Below are 24174 nucleotides of genomic sequence, written 5' to 3'. Positions count from 1 at the left end.
GCCTCCCAAAGTGCTGGGATTACAGGCGTGAGCCACCACGCCTGGCATGTCCATATATTTTCCATCCTTCAGTGAAGGCTGGTTTAAGTGCTACTGGCAGTACCACCACGGTTCATTTCTCCCCGCTTTCATTTCCTTTGGCACCCAGTGGAAGTGAACAGTAAACCACATGCAACTCACTGGGTATGTTGCCTTTCTCTGCATGGCATCCTTATTTTCCTTATTTCCCCTTTCCCCATTGTGTGGCCTCACTGGGGCTGTTTGTCATGAGGCTTGAGCCCCTTTGTCCTGCCCTTGGTCACCAAGGTGGGCACATGCTCTGTGACTCTGGCAATCAGGATTGGTTCAGGAGTGAAGATGTAATCCAAGCAGGATTAGAGTCAATTGGAGTATTTCCCTTGGTTGATACATAGATACCGAGAGAGATACACGTCTGCCTCCTACTGGGTCTGCTAGAGTGAAAGTGCGTGAGTCTAGGGCTCTTAGTGGCCATTTTGTCCACTACATAAAGGGAGAGAGAGAAAGAAACACATTGTACAAATCCTCAGACACAGCAGCGCCTGTGTCCTTGGGTTTCCCAGTTTCATTAACTAGCAAACTTCCTTGGTCTAAGTTAATATGAGTTGGGTTTCCATCCTTGCGACCCAAAGTGTCCTGGCTAATATCTGTGGATTGAAGGCGAGCTGGCTTGAGTCTTTGGTTAATGGAGAATAACAGACTCCTAGAGCTGAAAGGATCGTCGGGGCCATCTATCACCTCCCTGCCTTTTGGAACGTGAGGGCATGCCCCATCTTGCAGCATTTGTTCCTGAAACAAGCCAGGAAGGGGACTGATATTGTTGTACACCTGCTGTGTGCCAGGCAGTTTATAGACCTTTCTTTATTATGCATAGGGAAGAGTGGGCATTACTAGTCTGCCTTCCAGGTAAGGAAACCTGGGTTCAGGCAGGTTAGATAATTTGTTTGAGGTCTGGCAGGATGCAGGACTGAACCCAGCTCAATTTGCCTCCTAAAACCTGTGCTCTGTGCAGCACACAATACTGCCTCCCATTCTATGACTAGAGCTTCCATGATCCGACAGAGGGGTCAGATGATGCTGGAGTTGCAGAATGATACCTTCTGTTTTACTTATTCAAATATCTTGTGAGATATAAGAAACCTATTTGGTGCTTTTGCAGGCTTGTTGGCAGGACCAGTTCCATAATTTGCTGAGCTTAGTACAAAATGAAAGTGCAGGGTTCCTTGCTCAAAAATTGCCAAGAATTTCAATACGGTAACATCAGAGCATTAAGCCAAGCACAGGGCCCTTCTGAGCATGGGGCCCTATGCAGTTGCAGAGGCTCTACACTTATAAGGACCACCCTACTTTTGATCAAGTTCTGAAGGAGCTGGTCCTCTGAGTGTGGAAGTAGCAACTTCAAAATAGTAATGGCTTCTTTGCTTTTCATCCAAAGTATTATGGAGTGCCCAGGAAGTGAGGTAGAATTGAATCAGGGCAACAGAAATCTCTTATCACTCGGCTAATTCATAAGCTATTCTCTATGTCCTGTTAGCCTCATCAGTGCAGAGAATTTTGTGGGACACATGATCTGTCCCACTTCACAACTAATGCGCTGAAACAGAGATGCAGGGCTCTGCAAATGGCTATGTGTGTTATGCCCTGCCTGAGGCCCTGGCTGAGGGGCTGGGGCAGGACTGAGTTGGGGGCACGCTTGCCAAGCCTGGTGCTGGCAGGACTGCTTCCCCTCAACGGTCACCTTTTTCTCATTTGCACAAAGAAGCTGTGAGGGCTTGCAGAGACCGTGTGGAGACTTGTCTAAGATCACCTGGCCAGGCAGCGGTTGAGTGGGAGCCAAGGCTAGAACCAGATTTTCTGATTCTGGCAGATCTAAATGACGTGCCTGCCCCGATCCCCTTCCTGTTTTAGGGAGGCCGTTCCATGATACAAATATCATAGAGTTGTAGGAGCTGAGGGGTAAGACCAAAGAATGTTCTCAATATGCCCAAGACCAAAAAACCCAAATAACTCTGATATCTGGGAGGTGCAGCAGGAGAGTGTTGAGTCATGTGTTATGACTGACAATAACATTGGGACTTAATTTTTCCTTTTTTAAAAAATTTTTTGAGACAGGGTCTCACTCTATTGCCCAAGCTGGAGTGTAGTGTGGCAATTTCTGTTCCCTGCAGCTCCTGCCTCCCAGGTTCAAGCGATTCTCCTGCCTCAGCCACCCAAGCAGCTGGGATTACAGGCATGTGCCATGACACTTGGCTAATTTTTGTATTTTTGGTAGAGATGGGGTTTCACCATGTTGCCCAGGCTGGTCTCAAACTCCTGAGCTCAAGACATCCACCCACCTTGGCCTCCCAACGTGCTAGGATTACAGGCGTGAGCCACTGCAACAGGCCTTCTTTTTTTTTTCTTAACAAATAATGTGGGGTAGGACTCTCTGTCAGAGGCACTACCATCAGCAGGGCAGGTTGAGGTCCCAGTGCCCTGAATCCCTGCGGGAACCACTGTTAGCCATGTTGGTTATCTTTCCTAATCTGCTTGAGAAGATAATTCAGGCTTGTTCCTTGTAACAGCAAGATATTTGATGTCGAAGTGAAAGAATCATGTGATGTGGTTTTAAAAGAAGGAGAAAAAGCAAACAGGCTGTTTGGCGTTGTCCCCTCATTGTGGTGGGGGCTGCCTCCACAATGGCTGTATTCATCAGTGATGCTCAGTGCTGATGGAACGGGTGTCCTATGGCTTGTTCCCAGGAGCCGGGTACTGAACTTCTTCTTGGGAATGTGTATGGAATGGACATTCCACGTCCATTGTTCATTGTTAATGGGATAGACAGCTGATGATGGGGCCTCAGGCCTGTTTGCCTATCCGGAGATTTAGTTTTTGAAACCTGAAGCAACTAAGCAGAACTTCTGCATACAGTGAGAATGCAAGTCAGAGCCAGAACGGGCTGCAGGGGACTCCAGGATGGGGTCAGACATGCTTGTGAGGCTTTAGGAGACCACACGGATATTCCACTTGTTTTCAACTATGAGACATTGTAGAGCCAGGGCAACATTCCTTATTTTGTTTTCTTTCAATTTGTTCATATTTTGACAGTGCTTGCACTGACACTCAGGAGACAGATAAAAACAGCAAAAGATACTAAATGTCAATAAAAGTGATTTTAGAGGTCTGGGCTTTGAGCCCACGGGAAGCCTGGTTTGAATGCAGATCTGCCTCTTAGCAGCTGTGTGAACTTGGGCCATTAACCTCTAAGCCACCATCTCCTCATTTGTAAAATGGGAGCAGTCTCTGCGTTGCAAGGCTTAAGGCTTACGTGAAATAACTTTTCAAATGCCAGAAAACAGGAAGCTAGAGAAATGTTAGCCCTTTCCCTGCCTCTTTGGGTCATTTCTTGGCTTTTTGCCTTGTGATATTTATAAGATTTCATAAAAGTGATATTCATGCAGATTTCAATTCTACATATTTAGATTTAACAGGTTTGGAAGGTATGTATGTGAAGATAGATACACACACACATACCATATGTAGATATTAGTTTTCTAATTCATATATGTTGATCTCAGATGGATAGATATCTCCCAAACTTGTCAAATATTTATCTTATAATGCCCCAGCAACATCATATTTATAATAGGTGGCCACTGAAAATATAATAATAGTAAAGTTGAAGAATGTGGCTTTATTGTCAAGTAAATTTGAGTCCCTGCACAACTGCTTATTAGCTGTGTGACTTTGGGCAAGTTACAGAACCTCTCTGTGCTGTACTTTCTTCATGGTCATAAGGGAGATGGCTGCACTCTAGTCAGCAGTAGACTAAGGCGACTTTCCGAGGCAGCGTGTCTCCGTGGGTTTGGAGTGCAGACACACAGCTCCACAGGTTATGTAACCACACCACGTGAGGCGCATTAAGTAACCACTCACATGCGCTCCTGCTTGGCTTGGAGCCATTATTGCCTGTAAAAGGTACAATTACGCTGCTAACGCTGTACCTATGGCTTGGGGCTCACGTCCAGGCTCACACCCAGGCTCGCTTTCACCCAGAGAAAGAGTGAAGCCATGTTGAAACTCCCTGCGATTCCTCGAGTGTTTTTCCAGCTAACCGCCACCCCACTGACTTTTTTCGGATCTCAGTTAGAACCTAACAATGGTAAATGGGGATAATAATAGTGCCTACCACGTAAGGTTCCTGGAGGAATTAAAGTTATTCATGCCAAGCATCTAAAACAAGCCCGGCTGACAGCACGGTCTTAGTAAATGCAAACAATTGATATTTGTTGAAGGCAAATCAGCAATAAACTTTCCAGAATATTTCAAACCCCTTTCCTGCTTGAGGAGTTTTCACCTTGTAAATGGCACTCTAAAGATCAATTTCTCATTGGTCACCTGCAGCTTGGATCTGAAGTTCCAGATGTATATTTTACACCAGGCAGTCGCGCTGTGGAGTCCAGGTGGCCTGGCATGATGTCCCAGCATCACACCTTGTTAGCTGTCTCCTTTGACGAGTGAGATAATTCACACCTCATTGGGTGTGAGACTCTCTGTGGGATACCACTCTGGTGAGGTGCTGGCCATCATGCCTGGACCTCGGGTCCAAAATGGAAGCAAGTGCTGTCAGCTCTATGAAAGGCACTGCCTGGTGCGTGAGTAAGGCAGCCCTGGTGCTGGGCGGACTTCCTCTTTGGTTTTTTCTTCCTTCTAGTAGGTCTACATGTCCTTCTCTGTGTATCTACGTTCCTGTGTTCCCTCCTCTAAAACAAGGACATGAATGATCCATTTTTCTCAAAGGAGGAAGCATAGAAAATAAACTGAGATGCTCTGATCCTAGGAAGCGGTGTCACCTTGGCAGAAAGAATGCAGAAAACACCCACGCTGAGAAATGACTCAGGGATGTTCCTGCTGCAACAGACCAGATTGCCCAGGAGGGAGGTCAGCTCTTCTGAATCAAGATTCTGATACCCCCAGCCAGAAGAACCAGAATGGAAAAACAGACGCCTCATCAAGTGCCTTCTGTCCCAGTCCAATTCAAGGAAGTCTTAACTCTTATAATAGAAATGGAACATTCTAGGAACATCTTCCAGGTTGCAGCAAACTCTGGGGATGGAATGTGTGAAGGAGTTTGCCGAGGGATATGATTTGCAAATTGGTTGCTCTGTGTATTATATAGTAACCAGCATCTTCCAGAACACAGCCAGAAATACACTCATTTAAGTACATTCATACTTGTCAGTCCTTGTGTCCTGATTTTCTACTTCAATAGCTTCAAGGCTGGACAATAAGAATAGATTGTCTCGTGAGAGGCATGTGAATTAATTAAGAAGAAATATGTTGCAGGCAAATTAGACTCTGAATTATTTTTCTCTCTCTTTTTCTTCTTCTTTCTTCTCCTCTTCTTTCATCCCTTATCTTCCTTGAACAAACAAGTACTAAAATCTATTGTATGCTAAGCACTACCCCAGTTGAGGTGGACTCCATGATCTATGAAGCATAGTCCCTGTTTGAGGGAAATAAATGTGTAAATGACACATGACAATTGCATTATGATACAGTAAGCACTTCTGGGTGCAAATAGCTGAGAGGAGAAAGGAATTTTTATGGAGGAGTTGACATTAGTGCTGGTTCTCAAAGGGCAGTAGGAATTAGGCAAGCAATTAAATAAAGACAGAGGTGGAGGTGGAAGGAAGACATGCCAGGGAGAGACGACAGCCTGATGCTTTGGGAGTCTGTGTACTTGTGTGCTTACTATGACCTATCAGTGTGCTAACATGATTGCATCTAATCATGACATAATAGTCCACATAGTGTGGACTTGGGAGTCAGATCTACTCTGTTCAATTGCTGTTTTGCCCTTTGCTGGTTGTACCACCTTGGGTAAGCTGATTCACGTCTCTGAGCCTTAGTTGTCTCATCTTTAAAGTGGAGATGCGCCTGCCCATGGGGTGGTATGAGGTGTAGATGTATTCGTGTTTGGGATGTAGTAGCACAGTACTGGATTACAGTAAGCACTCAGGTGGTGGCACGTAGGGGGGGGATGCTGGGTGACATAGGATGTAAGGGTCATTTGTAAACTCTGAAAGTACTATCAAAATGCAATGGGAGTGGCATTTGGACTGTTTAATATTTCCTGTGCAGTTCCTCAGAAGCCTTGGCTGGCTGCACTCTGCTCAGTAAATATTTGACAATGGTTACTTGATATCTGGGCTGTGAGCCAGGAGGGCCCCTGGGAAGAGCCGGGGAGCAGAGGGCAGAGGGCTCACTGTACACTGATCTACAGAGAGCTGCTGTTTGAGCTGGCATGAAATGAGATTAAATACCAGGGCCAAGATTAGAACCAGGTAGTGGCCTGGGCTTGTTAAGCAAGAGCAAAATGGAGGCAGGTGAAGGGGGTGCTGGAGAGAGCACACCTGACTCTCCTCAGTTTAAGCTGTTACCATTGCCACTGTTGGTTAATCCCACCTTGCACCAATATTGGTGATTCTGATTAAGCTTGCCTTGTATAGTTTTTTTTTTCAAAATCCCTGAAAAATATTTTAAACATCTTTACTGAGGTATAATTGCTGTAAAATATATTGTATATTTAATTATACAATTTGGTGAATTTGGACATAGGCATACTCTCACAACACCATCTCCACCATCAAGGTAATAAATATTTCATCAGCTATGAAAATCTCCTTGTGTCCCCTTGTGTGTGTGTGTGAAGAACATTTAACTTGACATCAACCCATTAAACAAATAATACTTTGTATCCAAAAAATTTTGTAGCAAGAGGGACTCACTATGTTGCCCAGTCTGGTCTTGAACTCCTGACCTCAAGCAATCCTCCTGCCTCATGCAATCCTTCAGTCTTGGCCTCCGTAAGTGTTAGGATTATAGGCATGAGCCACTGTACTTGACCTTAACAATTTTTTAAGTGCATAATAAAGTATAGGGTACAATTTGCTGTACCCCAGATCTCTAGAGTGAATTCATCTTGCATAACCAAAACTTTGTACCAGTTGAAGAGTGCTTCATTTCCCCTCCCTCTGGCCCCCGGTAAGTACAGTTCTATTCTTTACTTCTATGAGTTTGACTATTTTAGGTACCACATGTAAGTAGAATCATGCAGTATTTATTTTTCTGGCTTATTTCACGTAGCATAATGTTCTCCAGGTTTGTTCAAGTTGTCACAAATGGCAGAATTTCCTTCCTTTTTGAGGCTGAATAATATTTCGTTGTAAACTTGCCTTGTATAGATCTTAAGAACACTACAGAGTTAGGGAAACTGAGTCCAGTTTGGGGAAGGGTCTTCTTTGAGGTCACACAAATTCTACCTCCTTTCTCACAGACATCTACCTTTGAACCAGGCATGGGGCTATTTTTCCCTCCATATCTTTTCCAAGGCTGTTTTCCCATCTGAAAGATGGTAATAATAGTACCCACCTCGTATGGGTTGTTAGGAGAATATGGATCAAGAGCGTTTGGCAGGATATTCAACACGTGGCGAGTGCTGAGTGTTATTTTTATTCCTTTCTTCCATCTTGACCTGATTCCTGTTGAATGTTGAGTGAGTCCTTTGCATGGTGCTTTGTGTAGTGCCTTTAAAATTGGAAGTTTACTATAGGAAGTTCAAAATGTCTGTTTACATAAGCTTGTCCTAAATTAGAAATCACTTTGTACTCCTAGATAAAGAGTAGCAGGGGCTAAAGGTCGAAGAGAGATGTATGGGAGGAAAACTCCAAATTGAGAATGACAGCAAAATATAGAGCACTTAATATGTGCCAGGCGTGGGTCCAGACAATTTACAAATAACAACGCATTTAATTCTCCCAGCAACCCTATGGGGTAGGTATTATTACCTCCTATTTTGCAGATGAGAAAAACCAAGGCACACAAGTATGTTGAGATAAGGATTCAAACCCACGCAGTCTGGATTCAGAAACTCTACTATTGACTTCTCATTAATCAATTTTGGGGGTTATTGTCTAAATAATTATTTTTTAAAAAATTAAATAATAGAAAAGCTCGGCCAGGTAGGGTGGCTCATGCCCATAATTCCAGCACTTTGGGAAGCCGAGGTAGGAGGATTGCTTGAGACCGGGAGTTTAAGACCAGCCTGGGCAACATAATGAGACCCTGTCTCTACAAAAATTTTAAAAATTTAACTTGGTATGGTGGTATGTGCCTGTAGTCCCAGCTACTTGGGAGGCTGAGGCTGAAGCAGGAGAATAATTGAGGCCAGGAAGTGGAGGTTGCAGTGAGCCATGGTTGCGCTACTGCACTCCAGCCTGGGTGACAGAGTGAGACCCTGTCTCAGAAAGAAAGAGAGAGAGAGAGGGAGGGAGGGAGGGAAGGAGGGAAGGAAGGAAGGAAGAAGGAGGGAAGGAAGGAAGGAAGAAAGGGAGAGAAAGAAAGAAAGGGAAGAAGGGAAGGGAAGAAGGGAAGAGAAGGGGGAATGGAGGAAGGGAGGAAGGGAGGGAGGAAGGAAGGAAGAAAGGAAGAAAGAGAAAGAAAGAAAGAAAAGCTCAGTTCAACTCTTAGAATGATAGTCTTTTACAGAAACACTAGTTGAGACCTGAGACTTGTCCAGTGACCAGGGAAGCCAAGAACCTCTTGCATGACTGTCAGATCAATAAATATTCTTGATAATGAGAAAATAGAAAGTAAAATGAAAACGAAGTCACAACTATTTGCAAGGCAAAACAGACAGCCATCTCCCAGTGAGCAAAGTGTGTATGCAGGAGAGGCACTATAGTCAAATTCTGCTTCCAATATTCCTTCCTATGCTAATGGAATCATGTTTTCTGCCTCTCATTTGTAAACTGGGACTAATACCTGCCCACCCTGAAGAATCTCAGGAAGATTAAATAAGACAATGTCAGAGTGCTGGACAGGGAGGTTTCATTATGATGAGTCAGGACTTGCAGGGGAGGAAGTGGCCCTACTGCCCTTAGGAAGTTTCTTCCTTCTCCTCTCCTCCTCATTTCACACCCAGTCTTCCAGTTCTCCCTTTCCTAAAGTATCTTTCCCTTCAAGTAGAGGAGGGATCATAGCTAAAGGACTACAGTGTGCCAGGGGGCTGAAATTTAGCAGACACATTTTGGAGACTGAAAAGACATGAAGCCAGTGGGACAGCCAAGGTTTCCAATATGCTTACTTCTTATGGGTGCCTGCTTTCTGGCTGGATAAATTGCCAAATATATTTATAGGTAAAATATCACTTCTCCTTGCTTGACAGAATCTATGCAAATGGATTGCTGAGTTGTTTGATTCCCAACAGGTCCATCAGTGTGAGGCAGGGGAGGAAAAAGGGGGGATGCTGCAAGTGGATTCCTCCCTGTAACTTCCTGAGTCCTCGGAGGACCAAAGAAACTTGAGATTGACAGCACAGAGCCTCGTGACCCTCCTTTTTTCTAAACACTTGGTTTCCATTGATTCCATTGGCAACAGTGGAGAATGTTTCTACTTAAGCAAATAAGCTGGAGCCTCCCCTTTCTGAAACTATTCCTGATCCTCTCGGGAAGAATCGAATTCTTCCAGTGGTGTGCTGAAGCTAAACTGTTTGATTGCCCAGGACAGAGGGTTTCCCTGGAATGTGGGTCTTTAAGTGCTAAAACTGGGATAGTTCCAGGTAAACCAGGTTGGTTGGCCATGCTAGCTGGAGCTGACTTTACAAGCTGGCAAGAGCCAATTGTGTGATCTCTTCCCAACTCTGCTCAGCGAGATCATGCCAGTAACTTGAAATCAGTCACGGTGAAAGTATTTACACCATGGAAATTGGCAAGCACCACAAATTAGGTTTTTGTTTTCTTCTAGAGAGCTGGAGGTGAGACATTTTCTAGCATACCACTGACTTTCTCTTTTGTGCTACACTCCATTCTAGAGTCTTCAGTCAGATCCTTTTACAGGTACATTATCATGCTTTTTTATTAGTCTATTTCCTTCCCTAGACTGTAAGCCTTTTGGAGGCTAGGTCTATGTCATGTTCATTCTCATATCCCCAGCACCTAGCACAATGCCTGACACATTGTAAGTACTTGGTAAATGGTCTCTTCCTTTCCACGGGAGGAGGAATCTTCTTCCTTTGTATGTTACAGAATACACTGAATGCCTTTCCCTTTGCATCCTGGTCTTGCACCTAGTTTGTATTAATGTCAGAGTCAGTGGCAGTAGTAGGGACAGAAGAATGGAACAGGAAACTTATTTGGCTGGAAATCTTGAGCTGAGAATAGTGTCAAGCCTTCTAGGGTGATGAAGCAGAGAGAATGAAAAGAGGAATAGTAGATTTAACCAAGGTGTCTGGGAGGGCTCAATCATACCTCAGCTGGAGAAATAACGGGAATCACAAATGAAAGTGAAGTCCTAAGACCTTCGAGTGTGAAACAGTTTGAGCTGAATAGGGTTTGGGGCTCTTAGAATTCAATACCAAATGGAGGAAATAATGGACTCTGAGGAAGGTGACCTGGCCGAGATATGGATTAGTAGCCTTTCAACCCTGGTTGCACTCAAAATCATTTGGGCTCCCAGTCTGATCCTACGAAATCAGAATCTGAGGTATAGTGGTATATCAGGTATAAGTATTTCTAAAACTCCCCAGACAATTCTAACAAACAGCCAGGGTTGAGAACCATTAGTCTGAGAAAAATTAGAAACTTTCTCCATTGACATCCCAGTAAAGGAGGAAGATAACTTAGAAATGTGCTGAGGGTTTACACAAGTAAGAAATCCTTGACCTTATCCAAGATGCTAAAGATAAAGGGAAGAGGTTTAGGATGAAATCTTAAAGTGAAAATTCAACCCAGGTTTTTCCAAATGGGTGACATGGAACGTTAAAGCCATTGGACCTCCAACTAGGAAAGGAACTCCTTTTAAAATTCTCTCCCAACTCTTCTGATTAAGTCTTTGCTTGGTGATAGTGGGTCCTTCACACTCATCTAATCCAGGGGTTGGCAAACTGCAGACTGAGGGCCATATCTGGCCCATTACTTATTTTTGTAAATAAAGTTTTATTGGAACACAACCAACCCATTCATTTACATTTGGTCTATGGCTTCTTTGCACTACAATGGCAGAGTTACCTACTTGCACCAGAGGTTCTGTGGCCCACAAAGCCTCATTATTTACTTTGTGGACTCCCACTGTATCCCATGTAGACCATGTAGACAGGTTCTTTTTTAGTCAGAGAATAGGACCTTACCCTTCAACTGGCAATATCAAATTTAGTTAGAATTTAATACATTCTTTTTGCTTTCATTTAGTTATCTACATTTATGTCAATTGATATTAATTTTCCATTTATGGTATCAGTATAAAATTTCCTTTTAAGATCAATTAATTTATATTAAAAAATGAGTATTTAAAATAATTAACAGAGTAATTAGTAGAAGAGGTGACCCACATATTTGGCAACAATCATGAAGTTTGTACTTAAATCTGAAGTTTGGGAGACATTTAATGTAACCAATCCCCTCATTTACAAATGAAGAAACTGAAACCTGGTTGTTAAGTCCCCTGCCCAGGGTCACCTTATGGAAACACCCATCTCCTCTCTCTCTCAGAACAATGTTCTTTTACCTCTAACTGGTTACTCATTTGCACTTTGGAGCCAGTTAGTGCGAATGCAAATTATTGTACTTTTAACGTTCATAAATTCAGAGCCAGAAAATATCCTGGTAACATTTCCACAGACATGGTTAGTAGAGATTGATGTGCAATTTGAAACAAAATAGAGGGGGGCCATTCACATCTGAAGCATGAATCTTGGGTGATCAGTGACATATGGGTTTCATTAAGGCGATTGCTTCTTGGGCATGATTTCCTTGGAACAATAAATTTGATTTTTAAAAAGCCTTACTTTTTTTTTTTTTTTTTAAATTAAGATCCACTTAATTGCTTGCCAGAGCAAAAAGTAAAACTACTCAACAGAAAAATATATATTTGGCAGTATAACCTGTTGGGTATATTGAAGCACAGTTTGAATAAGAATATTTGGTAATTCATCATGTAGTTATTACTGTTTTCATTAGGATTCTCCATGATCTCACACCACCTAAAAGCAAGCTAATTCCTTCATGCCTAGAACCTCTTCCCACATTAGAGGTTTATTCGTCTGTGGGGGTTGATCAGAGAGCTGTTGGGAAAGTGTGTTAGGGAACTTGAGCTCTGCCCACCTTAGTAGAGTACTAGAATGTTACAGAATTGTTCATTGCTGTTGATACCTCCTTTCCAAGATGCAGTGTTACAGTGACATGCATGATGACTAAGTGTTTGGCTATCACTCTAAAGGGGCAGAAATATTTGTATCATTTGACAAATAAAACTCAAACTAGAAAAACATCCATTTGGATCACAGCTCAACATGATTTGCTCACATATGCTGACTGTATGTTCTGAAAAATGAGTGTAATTCTTTAGATTAAAACATGACCTTTCTCTTACATTTGGGATTGCTTGCATGTTGGCATTTCAACGCCTTTTAATGAAAATTGGTATAGTTAGGTCATTTTACAGAAAGACAAGCTTCCTCAGGCTATGCCATCTGGGTTACATGTGTTGATGTGATATTTACCTATCAAAGGTGACTGCAGGGCTGGGTAGGAGCTAGGAGACCTGACTTGAAGGCCCTTCAATATGTTGTGCCTTAAAGTGGTGGGCACCATTGTACCCGAAGGTACTGATGGTATGCTCAGGAGTGTAAACAATGTGGTCATCCTGCCATGCACTGAGTTCTGGTATAGGGAGTCCAAGTGGGGTACGACACCCAACCAGAGGAGAGGTGAGCCAATCAGCTCCTGATGGTTCCAGCCCACGTCTTTCCACGGGAGCACTGCTCATCTAGGCAGGAAATCCAGCAGCCCAGCAGCCTTATTACTGAGGGTTTCTGCAGTGAAACCCTTCTCACTCTGGTATAAGAACTACTATTTGATCCAGCAATCTCACTACTGGGTATCTACCTAGAGGAAAAGGAGTCATTATACGAAAAAGATACTTGCACATGCATATTAATAGCAGCACAATTTGCAATTGCAAAAATGCAGAACCAACCCAAATGCCCATCAATCAATGAGTGGATAAAGAAGCTGTGGTATATATATACACAATAGAATACTACTTAGCCATAAAAAGGAATGAATTAATGGCATTTGCAGCAACCTGTATGGGATTGGAGAATACTATTCTAAGTGAAGTAACTCAGAAATGGAAAACCAAACATCATATGTTCTCACTCTTAAGTGGGAGCTAAGCTATGAAGATGCAAAGGCATAAGAATGGTACAGTGGATTTTTGAGACTTGGAGGAAAGGGTGGGAGAGGGTGAGGAATAAAAAACTACAAATAGGGTTCAGTGTATACTGCTCGGGTGATGGGTGCACTGAAATCTCACAAATGACCACTGAAGAACTTACTCATGTAACCAAATACCACCTGCTCCCCCAAAACTTACTCATGTAACCAAATACCACCTGTTCCCCCAAAACCCACAGAAATAAAGAATTTTTAAAAAAGAAGAAGAAGAAGTTACTCATGGGCTAACAGTTTTGAGAAAAACTGCTGCCTCTTGGCTGCTGCTGTCATCAACAGGAGGACAAGGGTCAATCTTCAAGAGAAGCTGACTTTTCCCTGTTATAAGAGAAGAAATCAGTGTAGGGATGTGCCTGGGCCAGAAGGGCAGGAATGGTGATTTCTGGTGGCGAACCAGAGACATAAAGACGCTCTGAGGATATTTGCCCTGGAGCCTTGTCTTCCTATTTAGACGATGGTTCTCAATCAATCAGGAGCGATTTTTGTCTCCCAGGAGACAATTGGCAATGTCTGGAGACATTTTCAGTTGGCACAAGTAGGGGAGTATTACTGGAATATCTAGTGATAGAGGCCAGGATTCTGCTAAACATCCTACAATAATGCACAGAACAGACAACGCCGTCTCCCCCACCACCACACCACACACACACAAATAATTACCTGGGCCCAAATGTCAGCAGTGCCAAGGACTAATGTACCAAGAGTCTACAACCCTGGCCAAATAGTTGTAACAATTCTGTCAACGGATCTCTTTAAAAAGTATGGAGAAGGCCAAGCCTCTGGTGGTAAATGGCACTCAGGTACTGACTAAAACAAGGACGCCAGTCACCAAGGGCAAATTGCTGTGGTAACTTATAAGGGAAGAATAGAAATGAACCATGATGTCTTACTTTCTTTAATTTTTTTGCAAAGTAACCCGGATGACAAATCTGAAAGATGAGTGCTGGGATAAGGTAACTAGGAGGAAGAGTGTGAGCTGAGATCAGTTCAAAGTGAGAAACCTGTTGTCACCTCCTGCTTCTTTGTCTGCATCAAGATTGTTGTGAACATCCCAGCCTACGCTGGCAGAGTGATGTGGCCAAGTGACATCTCTCTGTTGACTCATTCTTAGGGGCCCTTGAGTGCTGTGTTGGGCTGGAGAACTTGGAGTTTCTAGTAGAAGTGGAATAACATTCATTATCTGGAAACAAGATTTTGTGTCCTGGGGAAAATGACTGTCTGCTTTGAGGTTGTCCACAGATTGTTTGGGGAGTTGGAGACCTCTGAAGAGTGCTAAACTTCCAGATATCCAATTACTGCTGTATTGCATCAACAAAAGAGAACTTGGAGGATAAAGTGGTTGTGGGGAGATGATGGCTATTTCTCAACCGTGAAAGGAACCATGCCTTCAGGAGTTATGAAAAATGAAGCACGTTTCTCATTAGAAAAGAATGATCCATTTCCTTCTTATATTGCCAAAGTTCGTCTTTTGCCAGTTCAGTAAGAGTACGAACTTGGGATTCATTACTTGCAGGAAAAAAGGTAGCAAGTATACTCTGGAATCCTCAAGAGTTAATGATAAGTGGGCAGATTGGAATTGAAAAGTGAGAATATTGGGGGCTGAGCGGGGCCTTCATGGCATCAAATGTGCTGTCTGGCAGGATGCAATCAACAGTATGTGGACAAGTTCTGATTTGCTGAAAAGGAAACAAGGGGAAATAGCTAAATTTGCTTTGAGCAAATTTCTGTCTCAGTCAGTATCAAAACAATGAGTGTTATTCTTTCCCCTGGTAGAAGAGTTTATACATTGGATCCAAAAAAAGTAATTCTTTTAGTTAATTAATTAAGTTTTTCATCTATTAATTCTTTCTTTAAAATTCTCTTAAACATTTTTATCTTCCTTTTCATTCCTACCACTACCATCCAAGTCCCCATTGTTTGGAAAGAGAACTGTTTTTCTCCCTTTCTATCTGATCTTCAAGTTTGCATCCTCTTTCTGTTTCAGTACATCTAGTAGTATTAGTATTAGTAGTGGTAGTAGTAATAGCAGTAGTAATATTAATAAATATAATAGTTATAAGAAAGAGGTGATGATAAAGCAATATACCCCATCCCCAAGGATAGAGCCAACCTTACTAACTATGATTATTCATGGGGTAGGTACATGACCCAAGTCAACAAGAATTCTTCCCTGACACCTTATAGATACTTAGAGGAGGAAGAGATTTTCCTTGAGGCTGCTAATCTGGAGCTATGTGAGGCCATGGAGCTCTCTTGGTGCCTGAACTATCTATGGCCATGCCTTCCTCTTACCAACCCCTTTTGCTTCCCACACCAGGAAAAGAAAAAGCTTACTTTCAGTAGGAGAGAAAGAAGCCAATGCATAGAGAGAAGAGAGAGAGAACTGAGAAGATGATTTGCTCAGCCTCAGGGATGAATTATGATTCAAGGGTCTCCTCTTCTCTGCCAGTCTTGGGTTGGGCTTTTGACCAGTTCTGGCCCATGAGATAGAAAGGGATGTCTGCTGCTTGGAGCTTTGCAGAAAGATTCTCCTCCCTGATAGGGGAGTGGTACATAAGGAAGAAGGTATTTTTTCCCTCTATCTGCTTCGTTCTTGCTTGTGACTATCTTGAGAGATCATTAACTTGAACACATGACCGTTATCTTGCACCTGGGGGGGAGACATTGCTAATACATCCAGAGTGGCAGGACAGACAGACAGACATAGCTTGGGTCCCTAATGATGTACTGAACTGCTGAACCAACACTGGAATCAGCTTAATTCAGAGCTCCTGTTAGAATTGACAATTAAATGTCTTTGTTATTTAAGTCAAAGTGAGTCCTGTGCTGTGCTACTTTTGATCAAACACATACTAGTTGTCCAACAAACAAACAAAAACAACTGTGAACTCATATTTCCCAAAGATATCTCAAACTCTATAGATCCCCAAACCAAATTCAATCTGTCACTGCCTTACATCCCTGGGATGTGCCACCATCCATCCACCTGTGCACACACACTAACTAGACAAGACACCTGGAGTCACTCTGTCATCTTCCTTTCCCTCACCTCCCGCATCCGCTTAGCAAGTTATGTTCATTTGATTCTGATCTGCCTTCTTCTCCCCAATTCCATTGTTGCTGTTTTAGCTGATGAGGGCGGAGGGTGGCAGACGGTCTTCATTTCTCTCCAGGGCCACTGTTTCCCAAGTGCTTGACTTGCCTCTGGCCATGTTTCTCTCCAAGCCCTCCTCCACTAGCTTCCAGCGTGGTCTAGCTAAAAGCAGCACTCAAGTTGTTACTCCCTTGCCTGGTTCTGACTTGAGCTTCCCTATGCCTATACCTCCTCACCCCAACTCCTGTCTACTCACAGCTGCAGAATTCACCTTATTTGGAAAGAGAGTCTTTGTAGATGTAATTAGTTAAGGATCTCAAAATGAAATCACCCTGGATTTAGAGTATTTCCTGAATCCAATGATTGCTGTATTAGCTTGTTTTCAAGCTGCTAATAAAGGCATACCCCAGAGTGGGTAATTTATAAAGGAAAGAGGTTTAATGGACTCACAGTTCCACATGGTTGGGGAGGCTTCACAGTCATGGCAGAAGGTGAAGGGGGAGCAAAGTCACATCTTACATGGCAGCAGGGCAAGAGGGAAGCCTGGGTGGGGTGGGGAAAGGAGCAGAATGGGAGAGTTCTCCAGGCTGCATTCAGGGTGAGAAGCCTGGGGAGGAAGGCATTGTGCTAACCCGGATTTCAATGCCATCATCTGGGCATCTCTACAGGTTGAATGGTGGGAGTTCCCCATAGTCAATGCCAAGGCATAGCCCCATCCTGGACATGGGAAAGACTTATACTTCAACTGTTATTCTCAAACTTGAGCATGCATCAGTTTCATGTGGAAGGCTTGTTCAGATGCAGATTGCTGGATCCCACCTCCAGAGTTTCTGATTCTGTAGGTCTTGGATGAGGCTCCAGAATTTGCATTCCTAACAAGATCCTAGATTATTCCAATGATGCAGGCCTGGGAGACCTCATTTGAAAACTACTGCACTAGAATACCTTACGTTAGACTCATGGCTCTCAACTTTGGATACATTAGAATCATTTGGGGAGTTTAAAAATATACAGATGCCAGGGCCTTGCACATGAATTGGTCTGGGAATGCAAATAGATACAGGAATTTGAACTCCAACTGGGCAAAACACTCATTTGTTTAAGATTTATTTAGAAAATGTAATGAATGCATCGATGAATTTATCCAAATTTTGTTAAGCATCTACCATGCTGCAGGCATTGTGTTGGTGATGGGGATATAAAGGTGAACAAAATACAGTGCTACCTTCAGGAAACCATCAGTCCAGTGTGAGGCAGGTATACAAAACAAGTGGTTCTGTTGGGCGCAGTGGCTCGCACCTGTAATCCCGGCACTTTGGGAGGTTGAGGTTGGAGGATTGCTTGAGCCTAGGAGTTCTAGACCAGCCTGAGCAACATAAGAAGACTCTCCCCACATCTCTACAAAAAATTAAAAAGTAACTAGGTGTTGTCGTGCTTGCCTGTGGTCCCAGCTACTTGGGGATATGGAGGTGCTGAGGTAGGAGAACCCCGAGAGGCTGAGGCTTCAGTGAGCAATGATTGTGCCACTGCACTCCAGACTGTGCAACAGAGTGAGACCTTGTCTCAAAACACAAAACAAGACAAAAAACCACATGGGAGTGGAGTAATAGTTATGCAAAGAGAACCATGAAAGCCTTAAGGAAGAGCATTCAATCCAGCTTGAGGGGTAGGGGATGGAGAAAGCTCAGGGAAAGGGGTAAAGAGATGACAAGGTGATGATTCAGTTCAACAGTTTCAGAAATCCCAATAGGTTAAACTTCTATTTGGCATAAAAAGAAGCTTTATTGAACCCAAGGCATAGTGTTAAAAATTTGTGCCTAAATCCAAATCCATGCTTGACCTCTTACTCGCAGTCCAACTAGGGACAATTTACCTAAACTCTCTTTGCCTTACTTTCCCCATATTTAAAAGGGGTATTAATGATAGTATCTCCCTGATAGGATTGTTATGAAGACCAAATGATGTAACACATGTGAAGTGCTTGGTGGCGTGAAGGACTCCAACTTCCAGGGTCACTGTTCACACCCTCAAAATAACTCACAGTCTACTAAGCACCTTATAAATGTCAGTTATTATCATTAACATTTCAGAAGGCCTCATTTAAACCTCCAGTTACAACCATCACCACTGAGAGTTTTAGTTTTGGTTCTTGTTGCTGTGGCTGTAGCACTGGGAGATGGGCTTGTGCTGCTGGGACATGCAGGATTCTCTCCCCTGCACCAAGTGGCCCCAGACTCCCGCGGCTCTAGAATTCTTGTGTTGAGGTTTCATTTTGCATGTTCTTCCTTCTATCAGTGTATCTGTCCTCTGCCGACTTTTTACCACCTCCTTACAATGGCTGCTTTTTTTTTTTTTTTTAATCCAACATAGACAAAATATCCAAAAGGCTAAGATTGCATAATCATACCTAAAATGTAGCTACCCTTTGGACACTTGTCTTTAAATGAAGAAGGTATGCTTTGGTGCATGTCATGTTTTGACATCAGAGGCCCTTTCACTTCCTCCTACACTTTTGCAGTGATGTTCTGAAGGACTAACTTTCTGGGATAAAAGATTTCCTGAGGTCAGGTGCAGTGGCTCACACCTGTAATCCCAGAACTTTGGGAGGCTGAGGTGGGAGGATCACTTGAGCCCAGGAGTTTGGGACCAGCCTGGGCAACATAGGATGACCTATCTTTACAAAAAATTAGCTGGGCATGGTGGCACACACCTGTAGTCCCACCTACTTGGACGTCTGAGGTGAAAGAATTGCTCAAGTCAGGGAGGTTGAGGCTGCAGTGAGCCATGATTGTGCCACCACACTCCAGCCTGGGCAACAGAGCAAGACCCTGTTTCAAAAAAAAAAGTAATATTTCCTGATCTTATTTATTTAAGAGGATCTTAAATAAATAAATAAGGTTCTTATTTACTTTGAAGAAAGATCTTTTGAAATGATTTAGACTGCTTTCTGCTAGGGTTTGACTATGGGTCTTCTGGATTTGGGATCATAGTTTCATGCAAACCCTTGGTTAAGACCACACTTATTTTAATTTCAAATTCCCAGCCATATTTTACCTGTCTCCAGAGCCTCTCTTCTTTTCTTGGGAATCTGGGCCTATTTCCCCACTTGTCAGGCAGCTTTTGGGTGTTCTTGGTCCACCTTCATCTGAGCTCGCCTGGTGTTCACCTGCCACAAGTCCCAAACTGTTCCCCACTGGAGACAATATTTATGTTGGCTAAACATTGGCACAAGCAAGTCATAAACTTGGCATGTTCACAAACAACGTGGCAGACCGCTGAACAGATGTTCTAACATTTACAAATCGGTTTTCAGTTATGAGCATGTGCAATGACCATCTGCCTTTGTCCCCAGTGTGCAGAGCTCTTCTTGTAAGATTAGTCATATTCTACACTTCAGTGTTTCTCAAACTCTGCTGCACATTAGAGCCACCTGGGAAGCACTTACAAACCCTGATGCCCAGGACAACCACCAGACCAATTAATTCAGACTCTAGGGCTGGGACCCACGCATCGGTGGCATTTAGAACTCCTCAGGTGATCTCAATGCAGGCAAGTTTGAGAACACGTTCCATAGTCCAGTGCTTCTAAGATTTTAATGTGCCCGAAAATCACTTGACGAGTCTGTTAAAATGAGTAGATCTGAGTGGGCTGAGCGTCTGCATTTCTAACAAGTGCCCAGGCAATGTGGATGCTGCTACAAATCCAGGGACCATACTTTGAGTAGCAGGGCTGTAGTCGTTTCTAGTGCCTGTTCATTAGCCTTGCAAGTAATTTCCCAGAAATCATGAGTCCATTTGAGTTTGTGATTATTTCCACATTTATCAATGGCTCTACCAGGTCTCCCTCCCTCTGTCGTTCTGCCCATATCCTCTAGCCACACTCCCATGGTAAAGTAATCTTAATATCGATCTCACTTCTGTATTTTTCTCTAGATAGTGATTCTTGTGAAAACAATCCAGACAATAGAAAAGTCATCTAGCTAAACCTAAGCAGATTTTTCCACTGATCTGTTCTTTCTCTCTGTGTACACTCTATCTGCAAAGCTCACTGGACTCAAGGACATGTCCTCCAGGATAAGGAAATTCTTTGAACATTGTGTGATTTGGTGAATGGTAATGACCCGGTGTCTTGGTTGCTGCTGCTCCAAATAGGTTAGTTAGCAACACTAGGTCTTCAGTTCAAAAAAATCAGTAATAGTGGCAAAAGAATTGAGGATAGCACACAAATAATTTTCATTTCAGGATTGGTTAGGATTTCAGATGATAGCACCTTGAAAAATGCAATTTCCTGGCCAATGTTCTACTGGCTCTGCAATAACAGATGTCAATTATCTATGGCCCCTGGTCTGTGGACATATTCTTGGGGCACTAAAAACTTTTCTAGGAGTCTTTCGTATTTCATGCTGATAATAACTTAAAAATTAACATAAAGCACACTAGATCATCAAGGTGACCAGGTTCTGGCTCATGATTTCAATGTCTGCATTTGTGTTTGTATTTATGATTGTTTATATGCCAAATAGTCATACTTCAATTATTGCAGACTAATGAATAAAGAAGAGTGAACAGAGGGAGATTTAATAGAAACACCATGTGTGTGAGCTGAGAGAAGGTCCCATGGCATTACAAGGAGCCTTACAAATGAAAGTGTCTCAGTAGGTTCAATAGAGAAATATGATAAAAGAACTCAGAAGTCACATACCACACCATATTTTAGATTTGCTGACGCTCAGAAAACAAACCAAACCAAAACAAAAACCAAGTATAACTCAAAAAATCCCAGCATTATAGCCATTGGGACCATTTCATGTTGAGCACAGCCATTTAATCTCAACAAAATAACATTGTCTATTACACTATGTTGATAGCATACATTTAAACAGCATTGACTTATAACATTATCATTTAATTTATGTATTTGTTTTGGTTATGTAGTTGTTTCAAAACCACCAGCATTCTAGTTTTACGTTTGTACATATTCAAGTAACTTTCTAATGCAAATAAGTTAAGCCATTACTGGGATAATTTTTTGCTCTTTAAAAGGATTTTGTATTTACCTTTTTACATATATTCTTTCCTTGTGCACACGTTAAGTTCCTTTACTATTTTCTGAAATGTCATAGTGGTCCTGGTGTAGTCTCATGCGCTTGATTTTAAGGGGTTGTTAATGAGACACTGTTGGGAACAGAAACTAAGCCCCCACAAGAGTTCGTTTTTATATTTCCTGTAAATACAGTCACAAACGTTTTGCAGGGAAAAATTTCCCTGCTTGGAAGTCACGCCTGATGATTGCTGGTGGCTGGTGGAGGGTCCAACATGACAGGTCACTGGGGGCTCATATTGGCCCCAAGAGACGGCCGGGGTCATGCCTATGATTTGGAGGGAAAATAAAAGTGCTTACAGGCTGTGGGACCTCTGGCTTTCCATTCCCTGGTGGGTGGCTGAGAGGCTGCACGGCAATCGAGGGTTGGGTGTCCCCTTTGGACAACTGTTGACTGCCTTCTGAGAGGGTGTACGACTGGCTCTGAGGATTTAAAAAAATACATAAAAATGCTGGTCCACTCCTAAAGGCCAGCTGCCCCTGGGTTGACTTTCAAAAGACAAAATTCTCCTCCTAAGCTGTGAATGCAGGGTCCAGTGATTATTCCTGGGGTCCTCTGCATCTATCAGAAGTATTTGAAAAGTAGGCTTCAGTTTCTCTGAAAGATACACTGAATGAATGGATGGTTCATAATCTCTGCTGGTATGAAAATGCTATTTGTAGATGATATAAAAAACAATGCCTTTCCTAAGAATATATTTGTAAGTTTGTAAACATCTGAGTGCAGGTTTAATATATAGTGAAGGAAAAACCTTATAGACAAAGTAACAGGTTTCAGAAAGTTTTGGAGTTTTATTCTCTGCTCACAGTGTGCATGAAATAGATCATTCTTGCTGTGGGAAGTTATAGCAGGTACATAAAACCTTAATAAGATTTGTATTGGAATAGCTTTAGATATACTTCAGTGTAAAAAATATCCAAGATTCAACTCTGATTTGTCTTGTGTGTAGTTGGTTCCAAAAGGTAGTGTTTTAGTCAGTTTTTAGTCATTAACAATTTATAGACACACTATTCAGGAGCCTAAACATTTCAAAAGAAATTTAAAGTATTAAGTCCCTTCCATATATCTGCATGTTTAGAAATAATACTGGAATATTTTCACCTTTCAATCCAAGTTGTATGGACTTACAGGAGTATTTACCTTGGTCTATTAGTATTTGCAACATGAACCTATGTTTCCCACATAACTCTGAATAGGCTTAGTTTATGAAGTTTTATACAAATTTGCTACAAACTAACAGCTTTAGTTATACATTTTACAGATACATATTAACCATTTGCTCTCTGCAAGGCACTATTTATCACCTTATTTTACATACTTCCTTCTCTTTAGACCCTCTTAAGAGATTTTTGGCCAATGAGGGAAAAATATATTCCCAAAGCTTTTTTTTTTGAGATGGAGTTTTGCTCTTGTAGTCCAGGCTGGAGTGCCGGCGCACAATCTCAGCTTATTGCAACCTCCACCTCCCAGGTTCAAATGATTCTCCTGCTTCAGCCTCCTGACTAACTGGGATTACAGGCACATGCCACCACACCTAGCTAATTTTTTAATTTTTAAAAATTTTTTTCAGTAAAGATAGTGTTTCACCATGTTGGCCAGGCTGTTCTCAAACTCCTGACCTCAAGTGATCCGCCGGCCTTGGCCTCCCAAAGTGCTGGGAGTACAGGCGTGAGCCACCGCCTCAATACATTTTAAAAGCATGGTATGCTGTTGCTAAAACCAATATTAAAGGGTAATCATAGTGATAAAGTATACAAGTATCAGTCATGATTTTGTACTTTAAATTCTTCCACATGCTAACCAAAATTAAAACCAATTCCCAAAGGCAATGAGTACTTACATGATGATTGCCCATTTTCCTTTTTCCGAGATGGTTTTTCTGTATTTCATTAAGAGATCAGTCCTCCTACAGACAAAGTTTACAACGGTTTTCCTCCAGGCATATCTCTTGTGTTTAATAAGTAACTTTTGGCACTGAATTTGAATACATTGTTGGGGATGGGCAGGGAGTGGCTCTAGCTACAGATGAACTTAGACTGCCCAAGTTTCCTTGGTACCCATGTTTTTACAATAATGTACTTCTTAATAAATAAAGTTTAGGCTTTTAAAATTGAATAGCTTCTTCCCACCTAAAAGACTAAACCTACCTCACTTCTGAATTGTTGAGTTATTCTTTCATATTCTGGGTGTTCATTTTAAATAGTATGCCTTTTAATAATGAAAGCATTAACCAAATAGAAAAATCTTACTATTTTTACTAACATTGTTATTATTATTACAGAGAATTTTTTGAAGACTACATTGCATTACACTAGATCATTTTAAAAATTTTACTTAGTTTTGAATTTAAAAAGCAGTATGTGCAGATGGTAAATTTGTTTTTAATAGTACAAAAACGTCCCGTGAAAAGTCAGTCTACTGACCTTATTCCTTCCCCCAGAGGTTTTCTGTGAGTCCTTCCGGAAGTGGTCCATGCATATTCAGCTATGTCCGTCTGTCGGTCTGTCTAGTTACCTACTCCTCTGTTTATCTTTATCCAACTTGTCTTTTCTCCCTCGCCAAATGGGTTTGTACAATGTATTCTGTTCCATGCCTTGCATGTTTCTTTTCTTTTCCTTTTTTTCTGAGAAGATTATTACACCATGTTTCTTTTTTCTTTTCTTTTCTTTTCTTTTTTTTTTTTTTTTGAG

The 24174-nt window shown here is 42.2% G+C and overlaps 1 protein-coding gene across 2 annotated transcripts in view; it reads right to left on the bottom strand.

Annotated features, from left to right (window-relative positions):
• The window catches only part of ANXA13 (annexin A13), a 59096-nt gene extending 35669 nt beyond the window's left edge, over nt 1-23427 (bottom strand). Inside the window, exons 1-2 of one of the 2 annotated variants that reach the window (XM_011949274.1) lie at nt 23325-23421; nt 21784-21906 (exon numbers count right to left, since the gene is read on the bottom strand). In XM_011949274.1, coding sequence (XP_011804664.1) covers nt 21784-21906; nt 23325-23339 — 138 coding nt within the window. In that variant the 5' untranslated portion in view covers nt 23340-23421. Of the gene's footprint in view, nt 1-21783; nt 21907-23324 lie in introns of both variants that reach the window. The other variant, XM_011949275.1, reaches the window with a different exon arrangement.
• Nucleotides 23428-24174: the final 747 nt, after the last annotated feature.

The sequence above is a fragment of the Colobus angolensis genome, unplaced genomic scaffold (assembly GCF_000951035.1).
Source record: "Colobus angolensis palliatus isolate OR3802 unplaced genomic scaffold, Cang.pa_1.0 Scaffold295, whole genome shotgun sequence".
Lineage (NCBI taxonomy): Eukaryota > Metazoa > Chordata > Mammalia > Primates > Cercopithecidae > Colobus > Colobus angolensis.
The sequence above is the reverse complement of the archived record's forward strand: the minus strand, read 5'-3'. Positions and strand labels throughout refer to the sequence as shown.